At 46.2% G+C, this 25,359-nt stretch overlaps 1 protein-coding gene across 2 annotated transcripts in view; it reads left to right on the top strand.

The window, feature by feature from the left end:
- ATF7IP (activating transcription factor 7 interacting protein) overlaps window positions 1–7,107 on the top strand; it is a 167,386-nt gene extending 160,279 nt beyond the window's left edge. For both annotated transcript variants that reach the window (XM_050953856.1, XM_050953866.1), the window contains exon 14: window positions 834–7,107. In XM_050953856.1, the coding sequence (XP_050809813.1) occupies window positions 834–1,250 (417 nt within the window). In that variant the 3' untranslated portion in view covers window positions 1,251–7,107. The remainder of the gene's footprint in view (window positions 1–833) is intronic.
- Window positions 7,108–25,359: the final 18,252 nt, after the last annotated feature.

Raw genomic sequence — 25,359 nt, forward strand, 5'->3', positions numbered from 1 at the left:
ACACCAGCAGAGAGCCTGGGCCACTGGGTTTATTTTTTTATCATTTTATTGTTTCGTAGAGTTGGAATCAAACATCTTGTTAGACATCAGCATCACCTCTGTCCATGGAGTTCTGGGGTCAGCAGCCGTTAATGATATCCCTCCACAAAACGAATCTGATTGCCAGGCTCGAACTCCAGACAAATTTATTACAAGAAATCAAACACAAACTGTATAGCAAATCGAAAGTGCATAAAAACTAGCCCAATGTGAAATTTCTGACATGTAGTATGTGGCAGGACTTTATAGTCCAGTTCTGAACTAATCTTAATTAACTCCATAATGTGGCCAGAAATGTATGTATATTTGTTTCTCTCTCTCTCTCTCTCTCTCTCTCACACACACACACACACACACACACACACACACACACACACACACACACACACACACACACACACACACACACACACACACACACACACACACACACACACACACACACACACACACACACACACGGCAGTGGGTAAATAAAAGGGTAATTCTCAAATACCCTTTTTGAACAGTCACTGGTTTGAACTTCAAATACAGCTCCATTGGTAAGAGAGGACCTTGTGCTCAGATCTTCCCAGGCCCTACCTGCTTTGAAACACGGGACCTTCAAGCTCTTCTAGTTTAATTATTAGCTAATCCGATGCCTGTTGAAGTCAATAGGTGCCTTTCTATTGACTTCAATTGGTGTGTTGGGTGAGGCCTTCAGAATGCATCTGTGTTGGAAGCAGTGATGTGTGCATCCTTCTGCCCTCATTACAGACTGTGACCTTTTCTCTTTTCCCTTGTATGTCCCTTAGGAGCCGCCACGTCCTGTGCACCCAGCACCACTGCCAGAGGCCCCACAACCACCACGCCTGCCCCCTGAAGCTGCCAGCACCTCCGTGCCTCAGAAGCCACAGCTGAAGCTGGCACGAGTGCAGAGCCAGAATGGTATTGTACTGTCATGGAGTGTCATGGAAGTGGATCGGAGCTGTGCCAGCGTGGACAGTTACCATCTGTATGCTTACCATGAGGACCCGAGTGCCACCATGCCTTCCCAGTGGAAGAAGATTGGGGAGGTAAAGGCCCTCCCGCTGCCTATGGCATGCACTCTCACACAGTTTGTATCTGGCAGCAAATATTACTTTGCAGTTAGGGCTAAGGATATTTATGGACGCTTTGGACCTTTCTGTGACCCCCAGTCCACAGATGTGATCTCTTCCCAGAGCAGTTAAACCAGAGACCTTTGGAGCCATTAAAACTTTCCCACTATCAAGAGTGACTCCAGTTTGGGATTTTAATCCCATACATGAAATTCACTGTTCAGTTCACTCTCTTTAGGATTATTTTGGACAGCCCTGTGTGATACACTACATCTATTGAGAACCCAAAGCAAAATTTAATTCTCAGCCTGCAGCAAGAGAACTTATTTTTTTGGACAGCTCAAGCCTTGGGAATTTGAAATCTAATTGCTCCTCTTCCCTTATGGCTGCTCCTTTCAGAGATACCTACGGTTTATCCAAGGGGATTCTGGACAACTGGGATTCTGCTTCAGATTGGGAACAGGATCATACATTGCACAGTTTGCCCGAAGCAAACACAACACGTCTATGATGTGCTGAACAGTTACAATGGCGCTAACATGAGGACAGGAACAGACTCACTTGCTCCCTACAACTCAGTAAGAAGGTTGTGAGAGGAAAGGATTCTGAGTCTGACTTCTTTTGAACTGGAAGATTGAGTAGTTTGGTTTCATCTTATAAACAAGTCCACTCTCCAGAAGGAAAGAAATCTTGAGTCTGTCCAGTGCAGGAGGGGTGTGTATAAATCTGGAGGTGGTGCAAGAAAACCCCCACTACTCTCCACTCCTCACATCCCGGTTAGAATCTGGGAGTATTATCAAATCAGGTCTGAAACTGGTTTGTAGAGACTTCATTCACGTTTTCTCTTTGTAGCTCAGATAATTCTCTGCCCCCTCCTCATACTTCCAGCCCTGTTTTTTTAAATTTATTTTGTGCCTTAAAGAGTAATTTCAGAAATAAATGTAGCCAGGTCTCTGTTGTGTTGGTTAGGTGTGGTATTTTTTTTTCTTCACCCTTTTAGCCTCCTGTTGCTGCTGCTCCTCTTCCTGGCCCCAATACAATTGCTCTATTCTGACAGTCCCCAGAAAGTCTAGCACTGGTATCTCTGGGTTAATTCCCCCCTGTGATATCATTCAACGCAACAGGCAGTTCTTGAGTGGCTGGTTTTGTCCCGTGAAGATGGTTAGTAGGTTATACAGACAGTATTCTGCATCAGCACCCTTCGCTGTTCTCCTGGGAAGGCTGCATGCTAGATTGGCCAAAGGAAATCTGTGTGGCACTGAAAGTCTTCCATTTCATCCCACATGCTTTGGATGCTGTATTAATACAAAAAGATATCAAGATAATGTTGGTTCCCCATCTCTTCTCCCAGCCCCTAGTCCGTCTCCACTGGATAGACAACCAAATCCAGAACACAGTTTTGGAAAACTTTTATTTCACCCATTGGCCCAAAAGTTGTAGAGCAATTGCAGACTTCAGTAGGGCCTTTCACGATGCTTATGAATTGAACCAAAAGGAAAGCTGCTTTTCCACCCTGCATTTATTGTGGCTTGATTTGAAAAGACCCACCGACCTACACACACGTGGCAGGTAAGATTCTACCTTGCCATCTTTCGGAAGAATAGAGCTGGTTTGTCGTCTTTCCTGCCCAGCAGAGTCAAACAACTTCATGGGCAGGGAAAGGAGCCATCCTTTACCCATTTCACTGCCTTGCCTAGCCACAGTAGAAGCCGTTTTGCTCTCTTGTCCCTTGAAACTACTGGATTTTGAACTATAAAATGAGGTTGGAAAGTCTAAATGCCAGAATACGCTAATAAAATGTGTTTTGGGAGTGTGGGTTCTTTATTTTGTTCCTCTAAAGAACTTGTGTCAGTAAAATAACACTGTATTGTAAAGCCCCCTATGGGGCCCCCATCTTTTGTATGTAACATTTATGCTCTCGCATGCCCATCACTCCTTCCTATTGCTGGGATTTTCATTCCTCTCAGATGAACAAGAAGCAGTCTCTCTTGTGGAACTCCTTGTTTTATCTTTCGTGTTAGCAGCTGTAGTCAGGAATATTGCTGGTCTCCATGAATAAATGTTTAGGAATTCAGGTATCCCAAGAGAAGGTTCACACCTGTTCATTTTTTCCACAGTATTTAACCCTCCACTGAACAACAGCCACCTCCATTTCCCTGGTGCAAATAATCAATAATGCTTTGAAATTTTCCGGATTTTATCCACTGTTCTGTCTGCCACCTTCAAGGATAAGACCTGCTTAATTGTATGTTTTAGGCTATTTATATAAAGTTAATGCAGCCAACTGTCTTTTTACAGTGACTATCTTAGGGCCATTTAGACATATTTAGTTCTCCTTAGACTACTTTTAATAAGCTGTCTGGAGCAGTACCAAAGGAAGATGGAGGACATTTCAGTGCAAAGAGAGATTGTTGTTCAAAAGCGGGCAGGAGGGGACCCACACCCTAGGGATGGGTGCTGCTTGTTTAACATCCTCTCCATTGTGACTCCAGTCCACACCATTCACATGTGAGCATGTCTGTAATATGTGTTTTGCTCTCATTCAGTTCTTGACTGTTATTGGCCCTGTCTTGCTGGAGAGAGGTCCCCTTGGCTAACTTTCCATTCCTTTCATCTGATGGAAATGGTGGTTATCAGGAATGTCCTAGCATTGTGTTTGTTGGAGATTTTGTGCAACCTGTTTTTAGTTGGACTGTGTGCTTAAACAAAGGACAGGGCCAGTGCAACCATTTAGGCAAACTAGGCGGCTGCCTAGGGTGCCTAGTGGTTGGGGGCACCTAAAAGCCCCCTCAGGTGAGGAGGTAGAGTGGAGGTGAGCTGGAGCAGGGAGGGCCACCTGCAGTAATGAGGGGGGCAGGGGCACACAGGGAAACCGCTGTCTGCCCCAGATCACCTCCACTCTGCCTCCTCCACTGAGCACACACCCCCACGCTCTAAGTCTCCTCTAATCGGTGCCGCAAGCCTGGGCGGGGAGGAGAATTAAAGCGGTGCTGGCGTGCTCAGCGGAGGAGGCAGAGCTGAGGTGAGCTGGGGCGGGTTCCCCAGGCAGGATTAGCTGGCGCGGGGGCTCCCCAGGGGGGTTAGCTGCCATGTGGGGGGGGGTTCCTCCCCGGGCAAGGTTAGCTGCCGTGGAAGCGGGCTCTCCCCGTGCGGGGTTAGCTGCCACGGAGGGGAGGTAGCCGCTGGGGGGCGGGCTCCCTGGTTAGGGGGCTGGGTTAGCTGCCATGGGGGGGCAGGGTTAGCTGGATGTGGGGATGGCACAAAGTGGAAGTTTTGCCTAGGGCACTGAACTTCCTTGCACTGGCTCTGACAAAGGAAGATGGAAATGCAGCCAAGAATAATTCTTTAAATCTCAAGCTGAGTCAGTGGCCCTGAAGGGAACTGTGGGAAGCAGAGGAACTGGGTGAATTGGCTTTATTTACAAAATAGTAAGATGTGATTCGAGTCTGAAAAGTGACTGTAATAAGTGGCCTGCTCAGCAGATCTGCTCCCACTCTGTGTAGTAGTCATTGATGTGTTTTAGCCATATGGGTGACTAAAAGGTTTCCGCTTATTCTGTGGAGTAAACACAACTATGGGAGAATGATTCTGCTTCACCCAAAGAGACGTTAATAAATTGCAAGTGCTGAATCTTTAGTTGGTGGTGACAATGTGTGAATCATCAGGAACATAGTTTGATTTTGATACCTGACTATGTTTGGAGGCTTCCAAGTTAGCTGATCTGGAAATCAGAGACAGTAAATAGGAGACCTCATTATGCCATTTTACAGTGTCACTTTCAAAACAGAATTGTTCTCTGCAATGGTCATTATCTCTGTTGTTAGCCAATAGGAGCTGTGCTGAGCTCCTCAGCTGGAAGTCACGCTTTGGCCCCCTACATTACCCTGTTGTGGCTACTTCTGTTTCTTTTTTGTTTTAGACTTGTTAGCCCATAGAAGCAATAAAACTGTTTTAAAAACTTCTGCTTGTAACAGACATTCTGGAATAACTGGTTACACTGCAAAATACCTTCTTTCAGAGTATTACAAAAAATATTTGCTAGACTGCTTAGTACAGGACTGTAAATGAAGTGCATTTTTAGGATGGAGCTCTCTGTGGAAGTGTTTGTCCCTGTTAGGATTGTTGGAAGCCTCAACACTTGTTTTGTTTTTAAATGTACTAAAATATCTAAGTGACATTAAGGGGCAGGGCTGTTTTTAATCTCTGTTTTGCACTTTGTCAGAGGTTCTTCCCCCCCCCCCCCCCACCCATGTTCTCAGTACTATAGTGTGTGACTGCTCCTTGCTTACGGTTTTTGCTCTTGCCATTGTGTATATAACAATACAAAGATGGAGCTTGTTCTCCAAGTTTTTAAGAAATACAGTACTGTATCTTTAGCTCTGTTTTTCCCACCTTCATTTCTGACATGTTCTTTTCTTTTATGTAGTTCTTGGGATCTGATTTCCAGATTATGAGTAGTGTAATTTAATTCAGTTTCTTGCTGGGAGAGAAATGAGATTGGTTTCCTTTCTGTACACAAGTGGGTGCTGTTAGCAAAATGCTGTTAATTTCCATTGAATTTCCCTCTGCCACAGCCCCACTGACCTGCCTGTCCCCCACTTCATTTCTCAGCTTATGTTGAGAAAGCTCTATCAAATTCAGGCAACTAAGACCTAAAACGTGTTGATTTGTAATCTGCAGGCACAATGTGTGTCTGCATCATTGTACCTGCACCAGCAGCCTGTGGAAATTGCAGGGTACAATAGCTATACAATTCTCTTTACGCCTGTAGTCAAGCATGTGTTAAATATTTTTAAATGCTCTGACCAGCTTCCCCTGAATAGCAATTGATATTAAAAACCTGCTACACCAAACTATTTACACCACCATCCATGTCTGAGTGAGTTTTAGAGATTATCTAGCACTCGCACTGAGACAGTTGCCCATCCTGACGTGAATTTTTAGCATGGGGTGGGAAGGTGGCAATACATGTGCTGTCTTCACCTTACACACAAAGGGTCTGATCCTGCATCCTGTGAAAACAACAGCAAAACTTCATGGGGAGCAAGATTGGGCCCAATAATTCGAGAATTGCTAGGATCTGAGCACAGTACCGTACTGTAACAAACCTGGTCAGTTCTCTTACGCTGTTTGCCTAAAGTGTCTAATGAACCAGAAATCATATTACATGAAATGACAGGCCAAAAGTCCATAGTTTGGTTCTCGTTCCCTGAAGAGCAGTGTCCCAGTATTAGAGTACTGCAAACACTGTATAAAACTAAGCTGTGATTCCGCCTTCTTACAACCTTTGTAGTATTTTCATTTAGTCAACAACAAAATCTATCCAGATTTTTAAGATAAAAGGCTTGATATATTAAATATATATTTTTTTAATTTGGCTTTTCTTTTTGGGTAGGGGTGGGCACCAAGTACAAAAGTATTGGCAGTTCGGAGGAGTTCAAGCTAGGCTGCTAGTCTAACCAGTCCTGCAACCAAGATCCCCTTCAACCAGCTTCTGGGGGGGAGCATGAAACATAGGAATAGATGGAGAATGCAAATGAATCTTTTTTTTTTTTTTAATTTTTCATCTTCAGATCTAATCAATCTTATTAAAACTGATTTTGTTTCTCATTTTATTGTGCAGCCTGAGCATTCTTTTTTAAAAAAATATTTAAAGAGCTGTCTGGATTTAATGGGTTATATCTGTAAATACGGTAACTGCGTAGGCATCTGGGGGTCTAGTTTGGCTTTAGTAATTTATCAGCCATTAAAATACACATGTACAATATCCTTTGTAGGAGACTCGCAACATGATTTTTCTTTTGCAGCTGAACATGTAAATAAAGATAATGTAGGACCTATCTAATGTCCAATTTAAACTGGGCACTTGCAAGCTGTCCCCATTTTTTGTATGTATTGTAGATTAGTGTGTGTATAAGTGTTACCCGTAATGGGGTTTTGTCCAAAAAGCCTGAAATTTATACTTTGAAATAAACTACTGGGTTTTTAACACTGTGAGTCATCTGTGGTTGGTTCCGCTCATCCCAGGAGAGTCCTATTCTCAAATGGCAAGATGTGCCTCTTTCCTCACTGAAGATGCAGTTGGCTGGGAGGGGTGTGAGGGGGATGTCTGGAGTGAGCGCCAAGAATTCAGATTTTTAAACCCTATCACCATGTTCTCCAAATTGTTGGGTAGCAAAGGTTGGGCTCTGAAATTCTTCTGGGACCACTAACAGGGTTGTTTTTACTTGCCCAGCCTTCTCAAAAGGTTTGCTTCGGCATCTCTTCTCTTCTGCAGTTCGAAGCTCCTACAGCACTTCACAAAGAGAACCCGAGTGGAGAATAGGAACCAGGACACTGACATTTAACCCCCCACCTCTCCATACACACGTTTTTTTTTAACTTCATAAGAACTGCCACACTGGGTCAGACCAAAGGTCCATCTAGCCCAGCATCCTGTCTTCCAACAGTGGCCAATGCCAGGTTCTTCAGAGAGAATGAACAGAATGGCAATGATCAAGTGATCCATCCCCTGTTGTCCATTCCCAGCTTCTGGCAAACTTCAGCCTAAAGGATTAGAGCCTTGAACGTGCAAAGACTTACTGATCTGCTTAACTTTACACATTTTTAAGTGGTCTTGTTCCAGTCAATGGGGCTATTCATAGTGTGTAATGTTAAGTACTTTCATAAGCCTTTGCAGGAGCAGGGCCTGGGAAGACCAAAGTTCTAAGTGCAGGGATGGGGAAGAACTGTCCTGCAGAAGTACAGGCATACCTCACTGTTCAAAGAGTTAAAGTTCAGGTCCTAGACAAGCCTTACATCTCATGTGAATTGGACTCACAAGCTGCTTATAAAAAGGAGCTACTATAGGGCAGCAGCATGGACAGGGAACTAAGCCTTCCAGGTCTGCTACTGAACAGCTGTGGGACCTTGGGCAAGTCATTTACCCTTTCAGTTCCCCCAGCTCTAGTTTAAAATAGGAATTATAGACCTGGCTCCCACCTGCAGTGCAAGGATTAATGTTGGGTGGAGCATTTTGAAGTTGCACAAACCTAACTGCTAAGTATTGCTATTACCTCTACAGCAATGATAGTGAAAGCTGGCTCAAGCCACCAACCAAGGGACCAGCAAAAATTGCAAACTAAGTAATAGACAGTCATTAACTAAAGGCTGAATAAAAATGTATTTGAAATCACAAAGCACTTCTTTAGAAAAGGTCATTAAAGATAAGAATCTGCTTGTACCACGTGGTACAGAGCACAGGTTTAACTGCATACTGAAGGGAAGTACATAGCTGCCTGGGACAGCGTGATACACTTGAAGCCTAAGCTGCTCAGCTTTCTTCTCTAAGCATAAAGGAAGGATCAGTTCATTCACTATTGCCTTGCACCTTGTGTAGTCACTTCCCTAGTGCAAAGTGAATGCAAAACAATCCTGCTGAGCGAGCAGCATTTCACATGCACTTTGCACTGCTGTAAATGGAAGCATGAGGTGCAGGCAAGTGTGACTCAGGCTTTAGTTGCAGAATACCCCTTATCACACAGTGCCCTGGCGTGGCGGGGTGGTATAATTTCATAAGAGCCCCCAGGGGAGAATGTTATTAGGGCTCAGTTAAGCACTCAAAGTCAGGAAAGGGCAGGGCTGAGGTGATCTCATTCTTGCAGCAAGTGCGGTCTGGACCCTGCACCTAATTTGCAGGGGGGGAAGGGAGCAGCTCTGGAGAACGCAGTTGCAATTGGTATTCCCAAAATAAGAAGTGTTTTCTTGCCAGCAGTTACTTATTTAAATAATAATTTGTATTACAGTGGCACCTAAAGAACAGCAGAAGGGTGGGTTTTTTACTTCCTTTTCTTGGAAAGACCTTTTTGTCCCCCTTTCAACTTACAGAAAAGAGAGTCCCCATTTAGGCCAAGCCAAAGCCGGGAGAAGTTTGAGGAACTGAAACAGAGGCATTAACAGTGGGAACATGGCCAAAACCTCAGTTATAACTGCCACATTTCTAAGGGCTAATCTACACCTAGAACATAGGTCAGTGGTTCTCAGACTTTTGTTCTGGTGACCTCTTTCACATAGCAAGCCTCTGAGTGCGACCCCCCCCCCCGCCTTATAAATTAAAACACTTTTTAATATATTTAACACCATTATAAATGCTGGAGGCAAAGTGGGGTTTGGGGTGGAGGGTGACAGCTTGCGACACTCCCTCCCCCATGTAATAACCTTGCGACCCTGAGGGGTCCCGACCCCCAGTTTGAGAACCTGGAGGTAGGTCAACATAGCTATGGTAATGAGGGGGGGTGAAAAATCCACATACCTGAGCACTGTTGCTATGCCAACCTACCTCCTGGCATAGACATAGCTAGGTCAACAAAAGAATGCTTCTGTCAACCTACTTATTATTGCTTGGGGAAGTGGAGTTCCCACAGTGACACAAACCATGGCGTAGGAACACTGCCATCCTTAGTAACAGTGGCTAGGGCCCTTTATTCTGTAAATCTAGCTGCATTTACAGTAGAGGTTAGGTCAGCATCTCTACAGAGCTCAAGGGTGTGGATTTTTCACCTCTAGCTATGTCAACCTAAGTTTTAAGTGTCGGCCAGGCTGTAATATAGACAAGCCCTAAGGCAGTGGTTCTCAAACTTTTTTTTTTTCCTACCGACCACTTGAATATTGCTGAGGAGTTTGGCGGACCACTTAACGATCTTTCCAAATGTTGTTTGTACCGCTAGATAAGTATTGTTCTGTGCTTTGGATAAAAGTGCTATATAAAAAAAAACAAAAAACTTTTTTCATTCTACAAATAAAAGTACACAACTGATATTTTAATATCAGTAGTCTTACCTTTCTAATGCAATGGATGTGCCCTCTCCCCCCCCCACCACAGCAGCTCCCAAGCTGGGGCTGGGAAGGAGGGGGATCTCTCATCGGCAGCCACAGCCCTGGAGCTCGGGAAAGTTGCCTCTTTCTCTGGCTGCCGCAGCCCTGCACATCCCAAGTGTGGGTAGCAGCAGGGATGCAGGGAGCAGTACTGTTCCTACTTCAGTTAAGACTTATTAGAGATGGTCAACATTTATATAAGTTCCATACATTTGATGAAGCAAAGACTATTCTGATTAAATGGCACCAGTTGAAAAGTACATACGTCTGTAAGCAACCACTGGAGAGAATTTAATAGTAGTTAATTATTTCAATCAGCTCTTTTTCCTGATGCAGGATTATTGATATTTTAAAATTGTTATTTAAAACAAGTTCATGTAAATATATAGATACGCTTTACCTTTTGCTATATAAAATCTGCAAATTCTTCCCATGCTCTGTTACTGTTACTTTAAATATGACATTGACTTACGTATTGGGAAGGGTATAAGGACACTCTGATACTGGAAATTGGTGTCAGGAACTGGGAAGTCAATCATGCTCAACTTCATACGTATATAAAAATAATCTGTATCAGATTGCAGGAATTTAGCTCAAACTCTTTAAGGCAAGGACTGGATCTTCCTCTTTGGAAAGCACCTGGTTCATGAGAAGCAATCTAAAGAATGTTTTTGCAGTTTTCTTATCAGGATTCTTTTAAACAGATGCTTTTTCCCCAATTATTTTAATTGTTTTAAATAATTGGGAGAAGAGTTGAAAGTAATGTGAAATCCAGTTATTTTACCTCCAAATGCACCAGTTGTACTACAGGCCTCAAACTGCCCTGGTTGGCACATGTGCAGTTTTTTTAGGGGGGAGGGGGTTGGTTTTTTTTGTTTGTTTTTAAAATATTTCAACAGGATTGGTTTTATTTTGTAGTAAGAGTGCATCTAGAAGTAAATGAAGAGATGTATCAAAGAGCAAAACTGACCTGGTACATACAAACAAAGTAGCTGCTGAGACTTAAATGGCAGATTCACAGCTCAAACATGTTAAAGCAGACAGAAGTCTGAATTACGGCTGCTTTCCTAATGGTTAAGAACCAAGGTAATTGAGAGAAGCCTCTTCCTTAAACATTGGTGAACAGAAAAACAAGAGGAGATACATCCAATAGATAATATGGGATGGCATTGTGAGATGGAAGATCAGCTCAGTTTTATCGCTTTCTCCATTTTTAGTTCCAACAATTCTTGGGTCTGAATCTCAGCAAGGGTCCCATTCTTAATTCCCTGCAGTCAGATCAGGCCACAGATAGCACATGCTGTTCCAGTTCCCAGCTTCTTAGGTAGGTTCCTTACATCCCTTTACGCACTAGTGCGTCTGTGTCTAGACATTTCCAGTTCCTGAACCTTGGCAGCTCCTCTCACCAAGCCCTGGAACTTTCTGGTCTTTGTTATGCAAAGTGAGATGCTCAGCTGGTGCCTGAGGGGATGCTGAACCAGTTCTCACTGCACAGAAAATACTTAGTTCATTTACTCAGATTTATCAAAGAACCAAACTCCACAGTAGGTTCAGAGCTCTGTAATAAAGCACAACACTGGAACCTCACACCGTTAGTTCCACTAACCCAAAGCAAAAACTTCTCTTCTGTGCCACCTAGTGACAATGGGCTGCACATTAGAGCTGAGCTTCCGCAATGAATGCATCTCATCAGAATTTAACACTTTTATTAAAGAAATGCTACCGGACCAAGGATGCTAATATTCCAGTAAGCTCTAGCCCGACTTGCAATTTATTCCTCTGCTTCAGGACTGTAACCAAGCAAAAACTCTTCCTATGCTTGCTCGCTTTCCCACAGGCAGGGGTGTGGGTGCTGCATTCCCTAGCTGATGTCAGACAAGGATCCTGAAAGCTTCCAATGAAGTGGATGGGAAATACTGTTGGGCTACAATTGCTCCTCCCTCATTTCTAAAGTAACCTATGGACGGATTCTGGCAGTTTTCCCTAGACCCCACACCATCACAGCCAGTCAGACCCGGCCAGGGCTGACCGAGTGCAGGGACGTGGTCAGGGGTCAGAGCCAGCCCGGAGAGATCAAGCAAACTTTCAGCAATTTGACATTATTGGTGAAGGTGACACAGCTCTCAGCCCCATCCATCTCCCCTTGCCAACCAGCCATACACCGTTCCCCCAGCATGCACGCACAGGGGGAAGGAGAGCCGCTAGCTCTATGATTACTAGGGCGGACACCCCTCCCTCCTGAGATAGCAGTGGTATGTCTCCCCACCTCCCAGGTGGCTGGCAAGAGAGATGGAAGAGATGTGAACTTACCTTTTCTCCAGGATGGCAATGTCCATTGGAGCCGCTTCCCACAAGTGCAGCAAGGATGTTCGTCCACGGCAATGAAAATAACTTGGCTGGGTGATGGCATCTCAATGCCAGGAAATGCAATTTCACACCCCTGCCATACTCCTGACAGCACACAGCACTGAAGGCTCCTCACTACTCCAGGATTAACTACCCTTCTTGGGTTACTAGCTGCACCATTGCTTTCCACTGCTTGTGCGGTGGCTGGAGCAGTTAGAATTACACCGTGCAGTGACAGCTCTTTTCATACTCAAAAGGTTCTACAAACAGTAGTTAGATTCTCTATATACCTGTGAGAACAATATGGGTTACCCTCATTTAACCAGGGAGGAACAGGTGCAGTTCACTTTCCCAAGGCCTCACAGGGACTCTGTGTGAGCTAGAATTAGACCTCAGTCCAGGGTAAAACAAATCCCAGCCTCATCTTTAACCCTTTTAAATCTCTCAAACTGACAGGCCATTGGGGGCTTGCTGGTTTCTTTTTTTAACAGACAGGGCCCCATATCCCTGAATTTTTGGCTAATCTGTCCAGAAACATATTTATTAAATATAAAGACTGTGCATGTCCCTAGCAGAGAGCACGAGTGAGACTGTGCTGCCACCTGCCAGTATATGATGTGAAGCATTAGATAAGGATAGAGCCAAATGGTAAGGAGAGGAAAGCTCGTTCTATCCTCTCCCCTCCCCCCACACACACACCTTCACCACTAAATTCCAAGTGGATCAATTCATTAGATTCTGGTCCTGTTTTAAAAGACATTTTTATTCATAGAGAAATTAAAAAAGGAATAAAGGCAAGTGGAGTGTTTGACACTTTGTACACATTAAGTATAATTGTCTGCTATTCATGCATACAGAGGAAGCAACAAGTGTAACAAATGTACCTACACCTTGCTTTTATGGAACTTAAGTTGTACCAGCCAAATGTCAAAGCCATTACTTCCATCAAGGGCAGAGAAGCGATTTACTGTATTCAAAACTCCATGCAAAGTGACATAAGAGCAGGTGGGGCACCAGTCCAGCTGGGTGCCTCAGGAGGCACAATAACTGAAAAGCCCAATTCTACTGCTTTCTCCCTTTGAGGTGGTGGCGTTCAGGCAGCGAGCCAAAGCCCTCAGTTGGATATGTTGCAATAGAAATGGCTAATATTATTTTGTTACCTTTCATTTATTTCAAGAATTAAATTGTTCTTCAACTGAATCCCTGCCCCTATATTTTCCTTGCGCTAGGCTAACACTCCTCCTCCCCTTACATTTACAAGTATTTGTTGTGCAGGGCCTCCTGGGGAAAGAACCCTTCCTTTCTATGCCCGCAGCATGTTTATCCTCAGTAAAATTCACCCCATGTTACATCTACACAACAGCATGATCCTAATAGGTCAGTTATGTCTTTCCTTAGAGAGGACTGTCCCATCCCTTCCTTAAAGTGAATCAGTCAGCCCACATAGGCACAAGCGGCTCACTCCCTGAGTCAGGAGCTCTAGCCCATTGGCCAATCTGGCATATGGAGCTTTGAGGAAAGACCAGAATAAACCCACTCTTTTCCCTTCATATGAATAAATAACAGGACTTAGAGACTCTTAGGTTGGACGGTAAGCTCTTTGGGGGCAAGGACTGTCTTTTTGTTGGATGTGTACACAGTGCCTAGGACAATGAAGCCCTGGACCACAAACGGGGGTCTAGGCACTACCCTACAAATAATAAATGGAGGTTACTTACCTGGAACTGGAGGTTCTGTATTCTACACAGACACACACCATGTGCCTCAGATGGGGAACTTCTGCAAGCCGTGTCCATTGGGCTGTATCTGCACCCTGGAGTTCCCCCATGCTCAGCGCCAAAGGTCTCTTCTGACCTTAAAGTCTGTGAGTCTGAGTCCTGACCTAGTGCTGCTCTGGAGTAGTATATGCTGAAATTCTTGTTCATCTGGGAGTCAGACAGGTCCCAAGATGGCATTCCTCACTGAGTGAAGATTTCATTTAGCACTGAATTGTGTATCTCCCACTCGTGGTTACAAAGAAGTGCCTCCTGAGATTTGTCCACTGGTGAGTTTTGTGCACTTGGGAAGTATGTTGCTGACAGAGTGATGTGGTTGTGGTTATACCAGTTCCATAAGTGCTTCTATGCAGAGAGGAAGAGATTTCATTCCTCCTTGTTTGCTTAAATAGAAGACAGTCGTTATGTCTCCAACATTATCCAGATATGTCAGGACCTTGTAAGTGAGAGGAATGCATTGCAGGCCCACGTGACTGCTCTTAGTTCCAGGAAATTGATATTCATCCTGGTCTCCTGAGGCATCTGTGTAGCTTGTATTGTGTGGTCACCTATGTGAGCACCTCAGTCTATGCAGGATGTGTCTGTGATTGTGGTTGTGTCAAGTGTGGGAAGAAGGCACAGGACTCCGGTGTACACTTGCTCCAGGTTCATCCTCCAGGCAGTGGAAGCCCTGATGGTGGTGGAGAATGTCACATTTTGGTATTCATGCTGTCCCTGTGAGTAAACAGGGCAGCAAACAGCATTACACAAGTACAAGAAGTCATCTGGCCTAGTACGGAAAGACAGACCTTGTCTGTAGTTCAAGGTCTGTGAGTGACTTGTCTTATCAGGCTGTTCATGGTCTAGAATCAATCCATAGGGAGGTTTGCCCTTGCTGAGGTTGAGTGTAGGGTTGCTCCCATAAAGTCTATTATCTATGTGGGAGTCAGAGTAGATGTCTCCATATTTACATAGATTACCATGGGTGCCAGGAAGCAGAGTGAAGATAAGATTTTCACCTGAACTTCCTGGCTGAATCTCCCTATTAGAAGCCAGTTATCCAAGTATGGGAAAATCAGGGTCGACTCTAGCCATTTTGCTGCCCCAAGCACGGCGGCACGCTGCAGTGGGCACTCTGCTGCTTGCCGGTCCCGCAGCTCCGGTGGACCTCCCGCAGGCGTGCCTGCGGATCCTCCATCGGAGCTGCAGGACAAGGGGACCAGCGGACCCTCCGCAGGCACGCCTGCGGGAGGTCCACCGGAGCCGCCTGCCGCCTTCCTGGCAACCGGCAGAGCGCCCCCCCGCGGCATGCTACCCCAAGCATGCGCTTGGCGTGCTGAGGTCTGGAGCCGGCCCTGGGGCAAATGAGGTTTCTGTTTTGTCTCAGCTACTACCACTGAGATTTTTCTGAAGACTCTGGGTCCTTTTGGCAGACCAAACAGGAGTGGAAAGTGTCCCTGTGCTACCAGAAACCTGAGGAATCTCCTGTGGGAATGGTGTATATTCACATGGAAACAAACCCCTTTCCTGAACCATATTTCTTTTTCCAGGGGGGGAATTACTGATACCAATTTAGCCATGGGGAATTTTAATTTGCAAATAAAAGTATTCAGCTGATGCAAGTCAAGACAGGGCAGCCATCCTCCTTTTTTCCTGGGAACTGAGAAATACTGGAAATAGAATCCTTTAACTCAATGCTGCGGTGGCACTCGCTCGATAGCCCCTCATTCAAGGAGGGAGTACCCCTCTTATTGGAGGATCTCCTCACGAGAGTGGTTGCTGAAGAGAGGCTGGAAGGAGGGGGTGTGGGGAGGTGGGAAAGAAACTCGATGGTATAGCCCAACTGGATAATATCTAGTACCTACTTGTCCATTGTTGTAGCCCTCCAATTGTGCACGAAGTATGCTAGGTGGCCACCAAAGGTTTGGGAAACAGGTGGGGATGGCATCAGTGATTTGGTTTGCAACTCTCAAAATGTCCTTTCCGAAGTAACCTTTAGCTGGTGGATAAGGTTGGATGAATGGGTCTGCATATGTTGGTCTGTGCAGCTTCTGATGTTTGCATAGTGGTTCGTATGCTCATTGGCTGTGAAAAAGCTGGAGAAGAGGCCTTGGTTTATATATCTGTTTATGATGTTTCCTCTTTGGGGCTACGGTATAAATGCCCAGGGAACAGAGGATTGTCCTCGAGTCTTTTAATGAGTGCAAGCCCACAATGGTGTTCTGAACCTCTCAGAGGAACCCTCAAGAGTGATGCTACAATTCATGCCCCATTACTATTGCAGTTGCTATGGTTCTAGATACAGGACTGGCCATGTCAACTGACGCTTGTGCCATGAGTCAACCCTGTCCTCCCGAGTAAGTTTATCTGTATAGTCCAAGAACTTGGAATAATTCATAAAATCATACTTCACTAGGTAGTTAGCAACTCTAAATTGGAGGCTGATGGATGCAAACACCTTCCTCCTCAGAAGGTCAAAACATTTAGCACTCTTCTCTGCAGGGGTAGTCTTGGGGTGCTGTACGAGCAGCCATGGAAGGATCTAGGCAACAACTAGAGAGTTAGAGGCAGGATTGGTGAAGAAACATTCTGACCGTTTCACAGGGACAAAGTATCATCACTCAGCTCTTTTGGGGGTAAAAGAGCATGATGCAGGTGTGTGCCATACCAACCTGGCAGGTTCCATGATAGCCTCATTTACTGGGAGACCTACCCAATTGGGTCCCCTGGGCTGTAGGATGAACAAGAGCTTGCGCTATGTGTCATGAACTTCCTCAAGTGGGATCTAAAGTTCAGTTGCCACGCTCTGCAAGAGTTCTGGGTAGTGCCTGTGGCTATCAGGCAGGGATAATGAAGATGGGGCAATTGCCTCATTGGGCGGAGGATAATTTGCCTGTCCATACCAGTAGATCCAGCTTCTATTTACTTCAGTGGAGCCAATTGCTACTGCCTAAGGGAAGAGGCCTGATGAGACTCTCACACGGATCCAGGATACCACATACAGGGATCCCATGGACCCCAATAAGGCCAGTTCAAAGGCAGTCCCCAAGGCATTCAGCCAGGGCCAATCAGAGCGGGGCCAGGAGGGCCATTTGGCCTAGGCCTCAAGCTCAAAGGGGGCCTCAAATTTAGACACTTATCAAATGCCAAACAATTAAAAAGTTTCGCACCTTGTTTTTATGTGCAGCCCTATCGGACCAAAATGTGACACACACTCTCAGCTTAGAGCTTCAAATTTAAGCAAATAAGAGATGTGATTTGGTAAAAGACATTTTTTTTTGCACACAAAAAGGCTAGAAAAGCATTTGTTAAATAAAAAAATATTCAAATTATGTCTCACTCTTTTTTGGTGCCTTATTTTGTTTTCAGGTGGCCTCATTTATTATTATTATTATGGCTAGAGGCCTCAAAAACTGGAGGTGGCCCGAACCTCTCTGGACCTCTGAGAGGACCTGCATTGGGCACCACTGGTCCCTGGGAGGGTAGTCTTGTGCGGTTGGAGGATGGCTCCAGGACAGTCTGAAGCTCTGTCTGGGTTAACCCCCCTTTGTAGAGGTGATGATTCCCCCAGACATCAGCTTCAACCCATGAAAAGGTCAGATCCAGTTCCATCACTGGTACTCTGTGCTGACAGATGAAGCAGGGGAGTAGCTCTTTCTCCTTGAAGTGGATTCCTCTTCTAGTGTCAGAACAGTCCCACCTGGAGCTTTTGATCAGTGTCAGCAAATGCCAGTTCTTCAGATTACTAGCAGGTACCCGAGTTGGTACCACTGGATCTTTGTCCGAGGCCCCTTGCTCTCATGGCCAGGAGGTTTAAGCAGGTCTCAGTCTGTAGCACCTGAACGCAAGGACTCACCTGAATTGGAAGGAGTTGGGGAGGGATCCTTTCTTTTTGGAGCAGATGTGCAAGGGGATATGATCTTGTGCCCATGAGGCTGCCCTTACTCTCGTGAGAAACCTAAGACAACCAGTCTTTGGCTATATCAGATCTGGCCTCCACTCCAGAGCTCATGGTTGGAGGGGCACTATTCCTGGGCTGAGGCTGATGTGATGAGAGGTGTGACACTGCACCCCATATTCTTCAGAGTGATATGACATAATTATTATGTATTTTATGCAAGATAAGTCATGTGAGATGTCATTGGAAAAGTTATGATTTGCTGAATATGATTATTCTATTTGTAGCATGTATCATTTTTGTATCTGAAGTTATGAATATTGACTATATTTCTGCATTTCAAATGTAGTTACACCTGGGGAATGCCCGCTAGACAAGATGGTTTCATTCTATACAGTGGGTGGGGAATGGGCCAATAGGAAAACAATAGGCCTTAGGAGAAGCTTATATCCCACCTGGGGAGCCTCCCTGAGAATGCTACAGACAGCCTCAGAGTAATGGCTGCTAGGATTCTGCAAGGACATGTGATGAGACCACGTCTCTAGACTCCATCTTGGGATGTCAGTGTTTTTCCACAGACCAGTCTGGGAACCAAGCATTGAAACAAATGGTTCCTGCCATATACAAAAGCTAAATAAGGCAGGGAGTGGCATCGGCTGGTGTTCTTCACGCCACACCCAAGACGACTCCTGGAAACACCTGAGGAACAAAAACTGAACTGGGGGAACAGCTGGAGCCAGGCTAAAGGGATTTCTAGCCTGTGAATGGAACACTTGGGGATTCCGAGCTGTAAACAAGTGCAGCTTGCCCCTTACTTTGCAGAATGCTTCTATCATCTCTTAGGGTAAGTATCTGCTATTCATATCCAATCTATTTAGTATAATAAGTTTAGTTTGTGTTTTTTGTTTATTTGCTAGGCAATCTGCTTTGTTCTGTTTGCTATCATTTATAATTACTTTAACTTTATCTTTGGTGGTTAATAAACTTATTTTTGCTTTATCTAAACCAGTGTGCGGTAATCATAATTCAAGGGCAAAAGGCTGTTGCATATTCCTCTCCACACTGATGGAGGGGGCACATTTTATGAGCTTACGCTGTACAGTTCTCTGTGCAACACAAGATGGCATAATTTTGGGTTTATACTCCAGAGGGGGTGCATGCTTGAGACTGGTAGTTGCCCTAGCTGTAGCCTTCCCCTGCAGGGGCTGGTCAAACAGCCTGCATGTACTGCACCTAGGTGTGTCCCTATCTGTACGTAGGAAGAGAAGGTATTTGTAGCTATTTGTATTTGTATGTGTGCAGGCTGGCAGGGGCAGTGTGCTGGGAGAGAAGCTGAGCCCTGATTAGGGGGCAGGACTTCTGACTAGGCATCCTATAAAGGTAGCCAGCCAGCCAGCCAGCGGCACAGGAGCCAGCAAACAGAACTGTAAACAGGGGAGTTTGAGGGGGAGTTTACAGGGGAAGTTTGGGGGAAGAGTAAGAGAGGCAGGCAGAGGAAGAGACAGGCTACTGAAGGGAGTGTGAAGTGTTCTAGCAGTGTCTTGGTGCTTGTTGGGGGTTTGTTTTGCTGTGGGTGGTGATGGTTTGGTTTGGTTTGTGTTTCCCAGATTTACAGGATTTATACAGAGGCAGTTGTAGTGACCCAAGCAGTGGAAGACACAATGAAGATGACTGGATGTGGAAGCTGCCGCATGTACGTGATCCTGGAGGGGGTACCTGATAAAAGTTTCATCGGCATGAAGCACCGCCTGATAGAGCTGATGGAAGAAAAGATCCGAGGACAGGAGATGCAGGTGGAAACTCTGGTTGAATTTAGAAGGGGATTCGAGCGGATGATGGAGCAAAGACATGAGGAGTCTGAATGGAAAAGCTCCGACTTGCAGATGGAAGCAGGACCAAAGAACTCTGAGGGGAGACTGCTGGCTGAGGAAAGTGAACGGTGGAGGCATGTGACTAAGAGAACCAGGTAGAGGAAAAGACGGGCTAGTGAAGGAGAAATAGAGCTCAGGAACAGGTTTGTGGAGTTAGAAAATGAAGAAGGGGCACAGCCAGGGGCGGCTCCAGGTATTTTGCTGCCCCAAGCACTGCAGGCAGGCTGCCCTTGGCGGCTTGCCTGCGGGAGGTCCCCGGTCCTGTGGATTTGGCAGCACGCCTCCGGGAGGTCCGCCAAAGCTGCGGGACCAGCGGACCCTCTGCAGGCATGCTGCTGAAGGCAGCCTGCCTGCCACACTCGCAGCAACCAGCAGAGCGCCCCCTCCATGGCTTGCCGCCCCAGGCATGCGCTTGGAGTGCTGGTGCCTGGAGCCGCCCCTGGGCACAGCAGGTTGTCGCTGAAGGTGAGAGGGCACGGAAGAAGAGAAGATCAGATAGTCCTATAAGAAGAGGGGAAGAGTCAATGGAGATAACACCAAATATGAGCCCTAGGAGGATAGCAAGGTGAATAGGAATCGAGAGGACTTGCAGCCAGAGGGAACAGGAGATAGAATGCAAAAATAGCACCGTCACCAGGAAAAGGCAGGTCTATGTGATTGGGGACTCCTTACTGAGAAGAATAGACAGGCCTGTAACCAGAGCTGATCCAGAGAACAGAAGGGTGTGCTGTCTGCTGGGTGCTAAGATACGGGATGTGGACATGAGGCTGAAAAGGATCCTAATGGGAGCGGGAAAGAATCTGTTGATTTTCCTTCATGTGGGAACAAATGATACGGCTAGATTCTCGCTGAAGCATATCAAGGGAGACTATGCCAGGCTGGGGAAGACGCTTAAGGAAATTGAGGCTCAGGTGATCTTCAGTGGGATTCTGCCTGCTCCCAGAGAAGGGCAACAAAGGTGTGACAAGATTATGACGATCAACAGATGGCTCAGGCAGTGGTGCTACAAGGAGGGCTTTGGGATGTATGGCCACTGGGAGGCATTCATGGACAGAGGACTGTTCTCTCGGGATGGACTTCACCTGAGTAGGGAGGAAAATTGACTTCTAGGATGGAGGTTGGCATAACTGATTAAGAGAGCTTTAAACTAGGAATTTGGGGGAGATGGTTGGGAGATGTCCAGGTAATCTCCACGCCGGAATTTAACACTGAGAGGGAAGAAAACAAAGTAAGACAGGATACAGGCATGGGTAGGATAATGGACATAAGGAGGAAGGACAGTGTAGATACCAGTCTAATAAGTGATACTGGCGGTAGAATGTCTGGGCCTAATCGGGTAAAGAATGTGAGCGAAGCCAAACAGCAAGAATTAAGATGTTTGTACACTAATGCGAGGAGCCTAGGTAACAAAATGGAGGAACTAGAGCTACTGGTGCAGGAAGTGAAACCAGATGTTATAGGGATAATAGAAACATGGTGGAATAGTAGTCATGACTGGAGTACAGGTATTGAGGGGTATGTGCTGTTTAGGAAATACTGAAATAAAGGCAAAGGTGGTGCACTAGAATTGTATATCAATGATGAGGTAGACGGTAAAGAAATAAGAAGGGATGGAATGGATAAGACAGAGGCCTGATCTACACTACGCGTTTATACCGAATTTAGCAGCGTTAAACCGATTTAACCCTGCACCCGTCCACACAACGAAGCCCTTTATATTGATATAAAGGGCTCTTAAAACCGATTTCTGTACTCCTCCCCGACGAGGGGAGTAGCGCTGAAATCGGTATTGCCATGTCGGATTAGAGTTAGTGTTGCCGCAAATCGACGGTATTGTCCTCCGGGTGGTATCCCACAGTGCACCATTGTGACCGCTCTGGAAAGCCATCTGAACTCAGATGCACTGGCCAGGTAGACAGGAAAAGCCCCGCGAACTTTTGAATTTCATTTCCTGTTTGGCCAGTGTGGAGAGCTCACCAGCACAGGTAACAATGCAGTCTCCTGAGAATTGAAAAAGGGCTCCAGCATGGACTGCATGGGAGGTACTGGATCTGATCGCTGTATGGGGAGAGGATTCCGTGCTAACAGAACTCCGTTCCAAAAGATGAAATGAAAAAACATTTTGAAAAAATTTCCAAGGCCACACCAGGGACTCAGTACAGTGCCGTGTGAAAGGAGCTCAGACAAGCCTACCAGAAAACCAAAGAAGCAAACGGAAGGTCTGGGGCAGGGCCAAAAACATGCCGCTTCTATGCTGAGCTGCATGCCGAGGTGGGGGTGGTAATCTCAGCCATGCCTGAGGATTCTGCTGACGAGGAAGACGAGGAGGAGGAAGAGGAGGACAAGCTTGCAGAGAGCACACAGCACTCCGTTCTCCCCAACAGCCAGGAGCTTTTTCTCACCCTGACGGAATTATCCTCCCAACCCTCCCAAGCCACTATCCCAGACAATGAAGCCATGGAAGGGACCTCTGGTGAGTGTACCTTTGTAAATATAAAACATGGTTTAAAAGCAAGCATTTTTTAATGATTAATTTGCCCTGAGGACTTGGGATGCATTCACGGCCAGTACAGTTACTGGAAAAGTCTGTTAACATGTCTGGGGATGGAGCGGAAATCCTCCAGGGACATCTCCATGAAGCTCTCCTGGAGGTACTCCAAAAGCCTTTGCAGAAAGTTTCTGGGCAGGGCAGCCTTATTCCGTCCTCCATGGTAAGACACTTGACCACGCCATGCATGTAGCAAGTAATCTGGTATCACTGCATGACAAAGCCTTGCTGCGTATGGTCCCGGTGTTTGCTGGCATTCAAGCAACATCCGTTCTTTATCTCATTGTGTTATCCTCAGGAGAGTGATATCATTCATGGTAACCTGGTGGAAATTCAGGAATTTAATTAAGGGGACAGAGATGGCCATTCCTACTGGGCTGTTTGCCTGTGGCTTAAAAGAAATCCTTCCCTGCAGGTAGCCAAGCAGGGTGATTGGCGCTGAGCTTTTTCGCATTTAGCTAGCAGGGATCTTCCCTGCTACCAGCCACGCAGTGGGGGGAGGGGTAAAGTGATCATCCCAGAGAATTGGATGGGGGGGTGGTTTCTGCTGCTGCACGTTAACAGGAAAGAAGCAGCACTCAATGGGCTTTGCTTGCTATTTGGGAAAGGAGGGCGCTGGATATATGAAGGCTGCAGAAGCCGAAAGACAATGGCTTACCATGGCCGCATGCAAGCCGAATTCTGCTGCCCGGACCTGCGTCTGTGAGATCTCTAACACCAGAGCCGCAGGCACTCAATATTAAGATGCAAAATGCAACCTTGTAGTGAAATCACCTGTGCTATGTAAGGTGAATAGTGTTGTTCACCATGAAAGAGTATAACCATTGTTCTGTAAAATGTATCTTTTTAAATACTTGTCTCCCTTTTTTCCCTCCCTCATGCAGCTGCACATTTTTCAAGCCTCCCTACTCCATCCCGAAGGCTATCTCAGATAAGGCGGCCGAAAAAAAAAAAGATGCAAGATTAAATGTTCTCGGAAATCATGGGAGTGACCCGCAATGAAAGCGCTCATCTGAAAGAGTGGAAGGATGTGTTATCAAAATACAGGAAAGATGCCAGTGACCGTGAGGACAGGAGGGACGAACGTGAGGACAGGAGAGATGCTTGAGATGAGAGGTGGTGGCAGGAAGACCAGCTGGGATGCAACGCTGGGGCTGCTGCATGATCAAACTGACATGCTCCGGCGTATGGTGGAGCTTCAGGAACGGCGGCAGCAGGATCTTAGAGTGCTGCTGCAGCCCCTGTATAACCACTCTCCCCCCTCACCATGTTCCTTAGCCTCCTCATCCACCAGATGAGTAAGAACACATGGGGGGAGGCTCCGTGAACCCGCTCACTCCACCCCAGTGGACAGCCCAACCAAAAGGCTCTCATTATTATTGAAATTTTTTTAGTGGCCTTTTCCTTCCCTCCTATCCTCCTCCCAAACCCCAACCAGGTTACCTTGTCAGTTCTCTCCCTCTTTTTATAATCAATCAATAAAGAATTCACTCTCATTTAAAAATCATGTCTTTATTTCCTTAGAAAAAAAACTGTGTTCGAAGTGTGTGTGTGGGGGTGGCTTACAGGGAATGAGTCTATCAAGGGGTGGTGGAATTCATCAAGGAGAAACAAACCACAGTCACACTGTACCCTGGCCAGTGATGAAACTGGTTTTCAAAGGTTCTCTAATGCGCACCGCTTCCTAGTGTGCTCGTCTAATCGCCCTGGTGTCTGGCTGCACGTAATCAGGGGCCAGGTGTTTTGCCTCAGCCTCCCACCCCGCCATAAAGATTTCCCCCTTACTCTCACAGAGATTGTGGAGCAAGCAGCAATAACAATGGGGACATTGGTTTGGCTGAGGTCTGAGCGAGTCAGTAATGTGCGCCAGCGCACCTTTAAACGGCCAAATGCACATTCTACCACCATCCTGCACTTGCTCAGCCTGTAGTTGAACAACTCCTGACTACTGTCCAGGCTGCCTGTGTATGGCTTCATAAGCCATGGCATCAAGGGGTAGGCTGGGTCTTCCAGGATAACTACAGGCATTTCAACATCCTCAACTGTTCTTTTCTGGTCTGGGAAGTAATCCCCTTGCTGCAGTCGTTTAAACAGAGTAGTGTTCCTGAAGACATGAGCATCATGAACCCTTCCTGGCCATCCCACATGGATGTTAGTGAAACGTCCCTTGTGATCCACCAGAGCTTGCAGCACCATCAAAAAGTACCCCTTGCAGTTTAGTACTGGGTGCCCTGGTGCTCCAGTGCCAAGATAGGGATATGGGTTTCATCTATCGCCCCACCACAGTTAGGGAATCCCATTGCAGCAAAGCCATCCACTATGCAGCAAAGACAGCACATTTCCCAGAGTCATAACCTTTCATAGCAGCAGCTTAATGATTGCTTTGGCTACTTGCATTACAGCAGCCTCCACAGTAGATTTGCCCACTCCAAATCGATTCCCAATTGATCGATAGCTGTCTGGCACTGCGAGCTTCCAGAGGGCTATTGCCACTTGCTTCTCAACTGTGAGGGCTGCCCTAATCTTGGTATTCTGGCATTTCAGGGCAGGGAAAGCACGTCACAAAGTTCTATGAAAGTGCCCTTACGCATGCGAAAGTTTCGCAGGCACTGGGAATCGTCCCACACCTGCAACACTATGCGGTCCCACCAGTCTGTGCTTGTTTCCCTGGGCTCAAAATCGGTGTTCCATGGCTAGAACCTGCCCCATTACCAGCAGGATCTCCAACACGCTGAGGCCCGCAGTTTGAGAGATGTCTGTGTCCATGTCCTCATCACTCTCATCGCCGCTCTGCTGTAGCCGCTGCCTCCTTGCCTGGTTTTGCAGGGCCTGGTTCAACACAGACTGCACGAGAATGCGCGAGGTGTTTACAACGTCCATGACTGCTGTCTTGAGCTGAGCAGGCTCCATGCTTGCCATGGTATGGTGTCCACACAGTTCACCCAGAAAAAAAGGCGCGAAACGGTTGTCT

Source organism: Gopherus flavomarginatus, chromosome 1 (assembly GCF_025201925.1).
Source record: "Gopherus flavomarginatus isolate rGopFla2 chromosome 1, rGopFla2.mat.asm, whole genome shotgun sequence".
Classification (NCBI taxonomy): domain Eukaryota; kingdom Metazoa; phylum Chordata; order Testudines; family Testudinidae; genus Gopherus; species Gopherus flavomarginatus.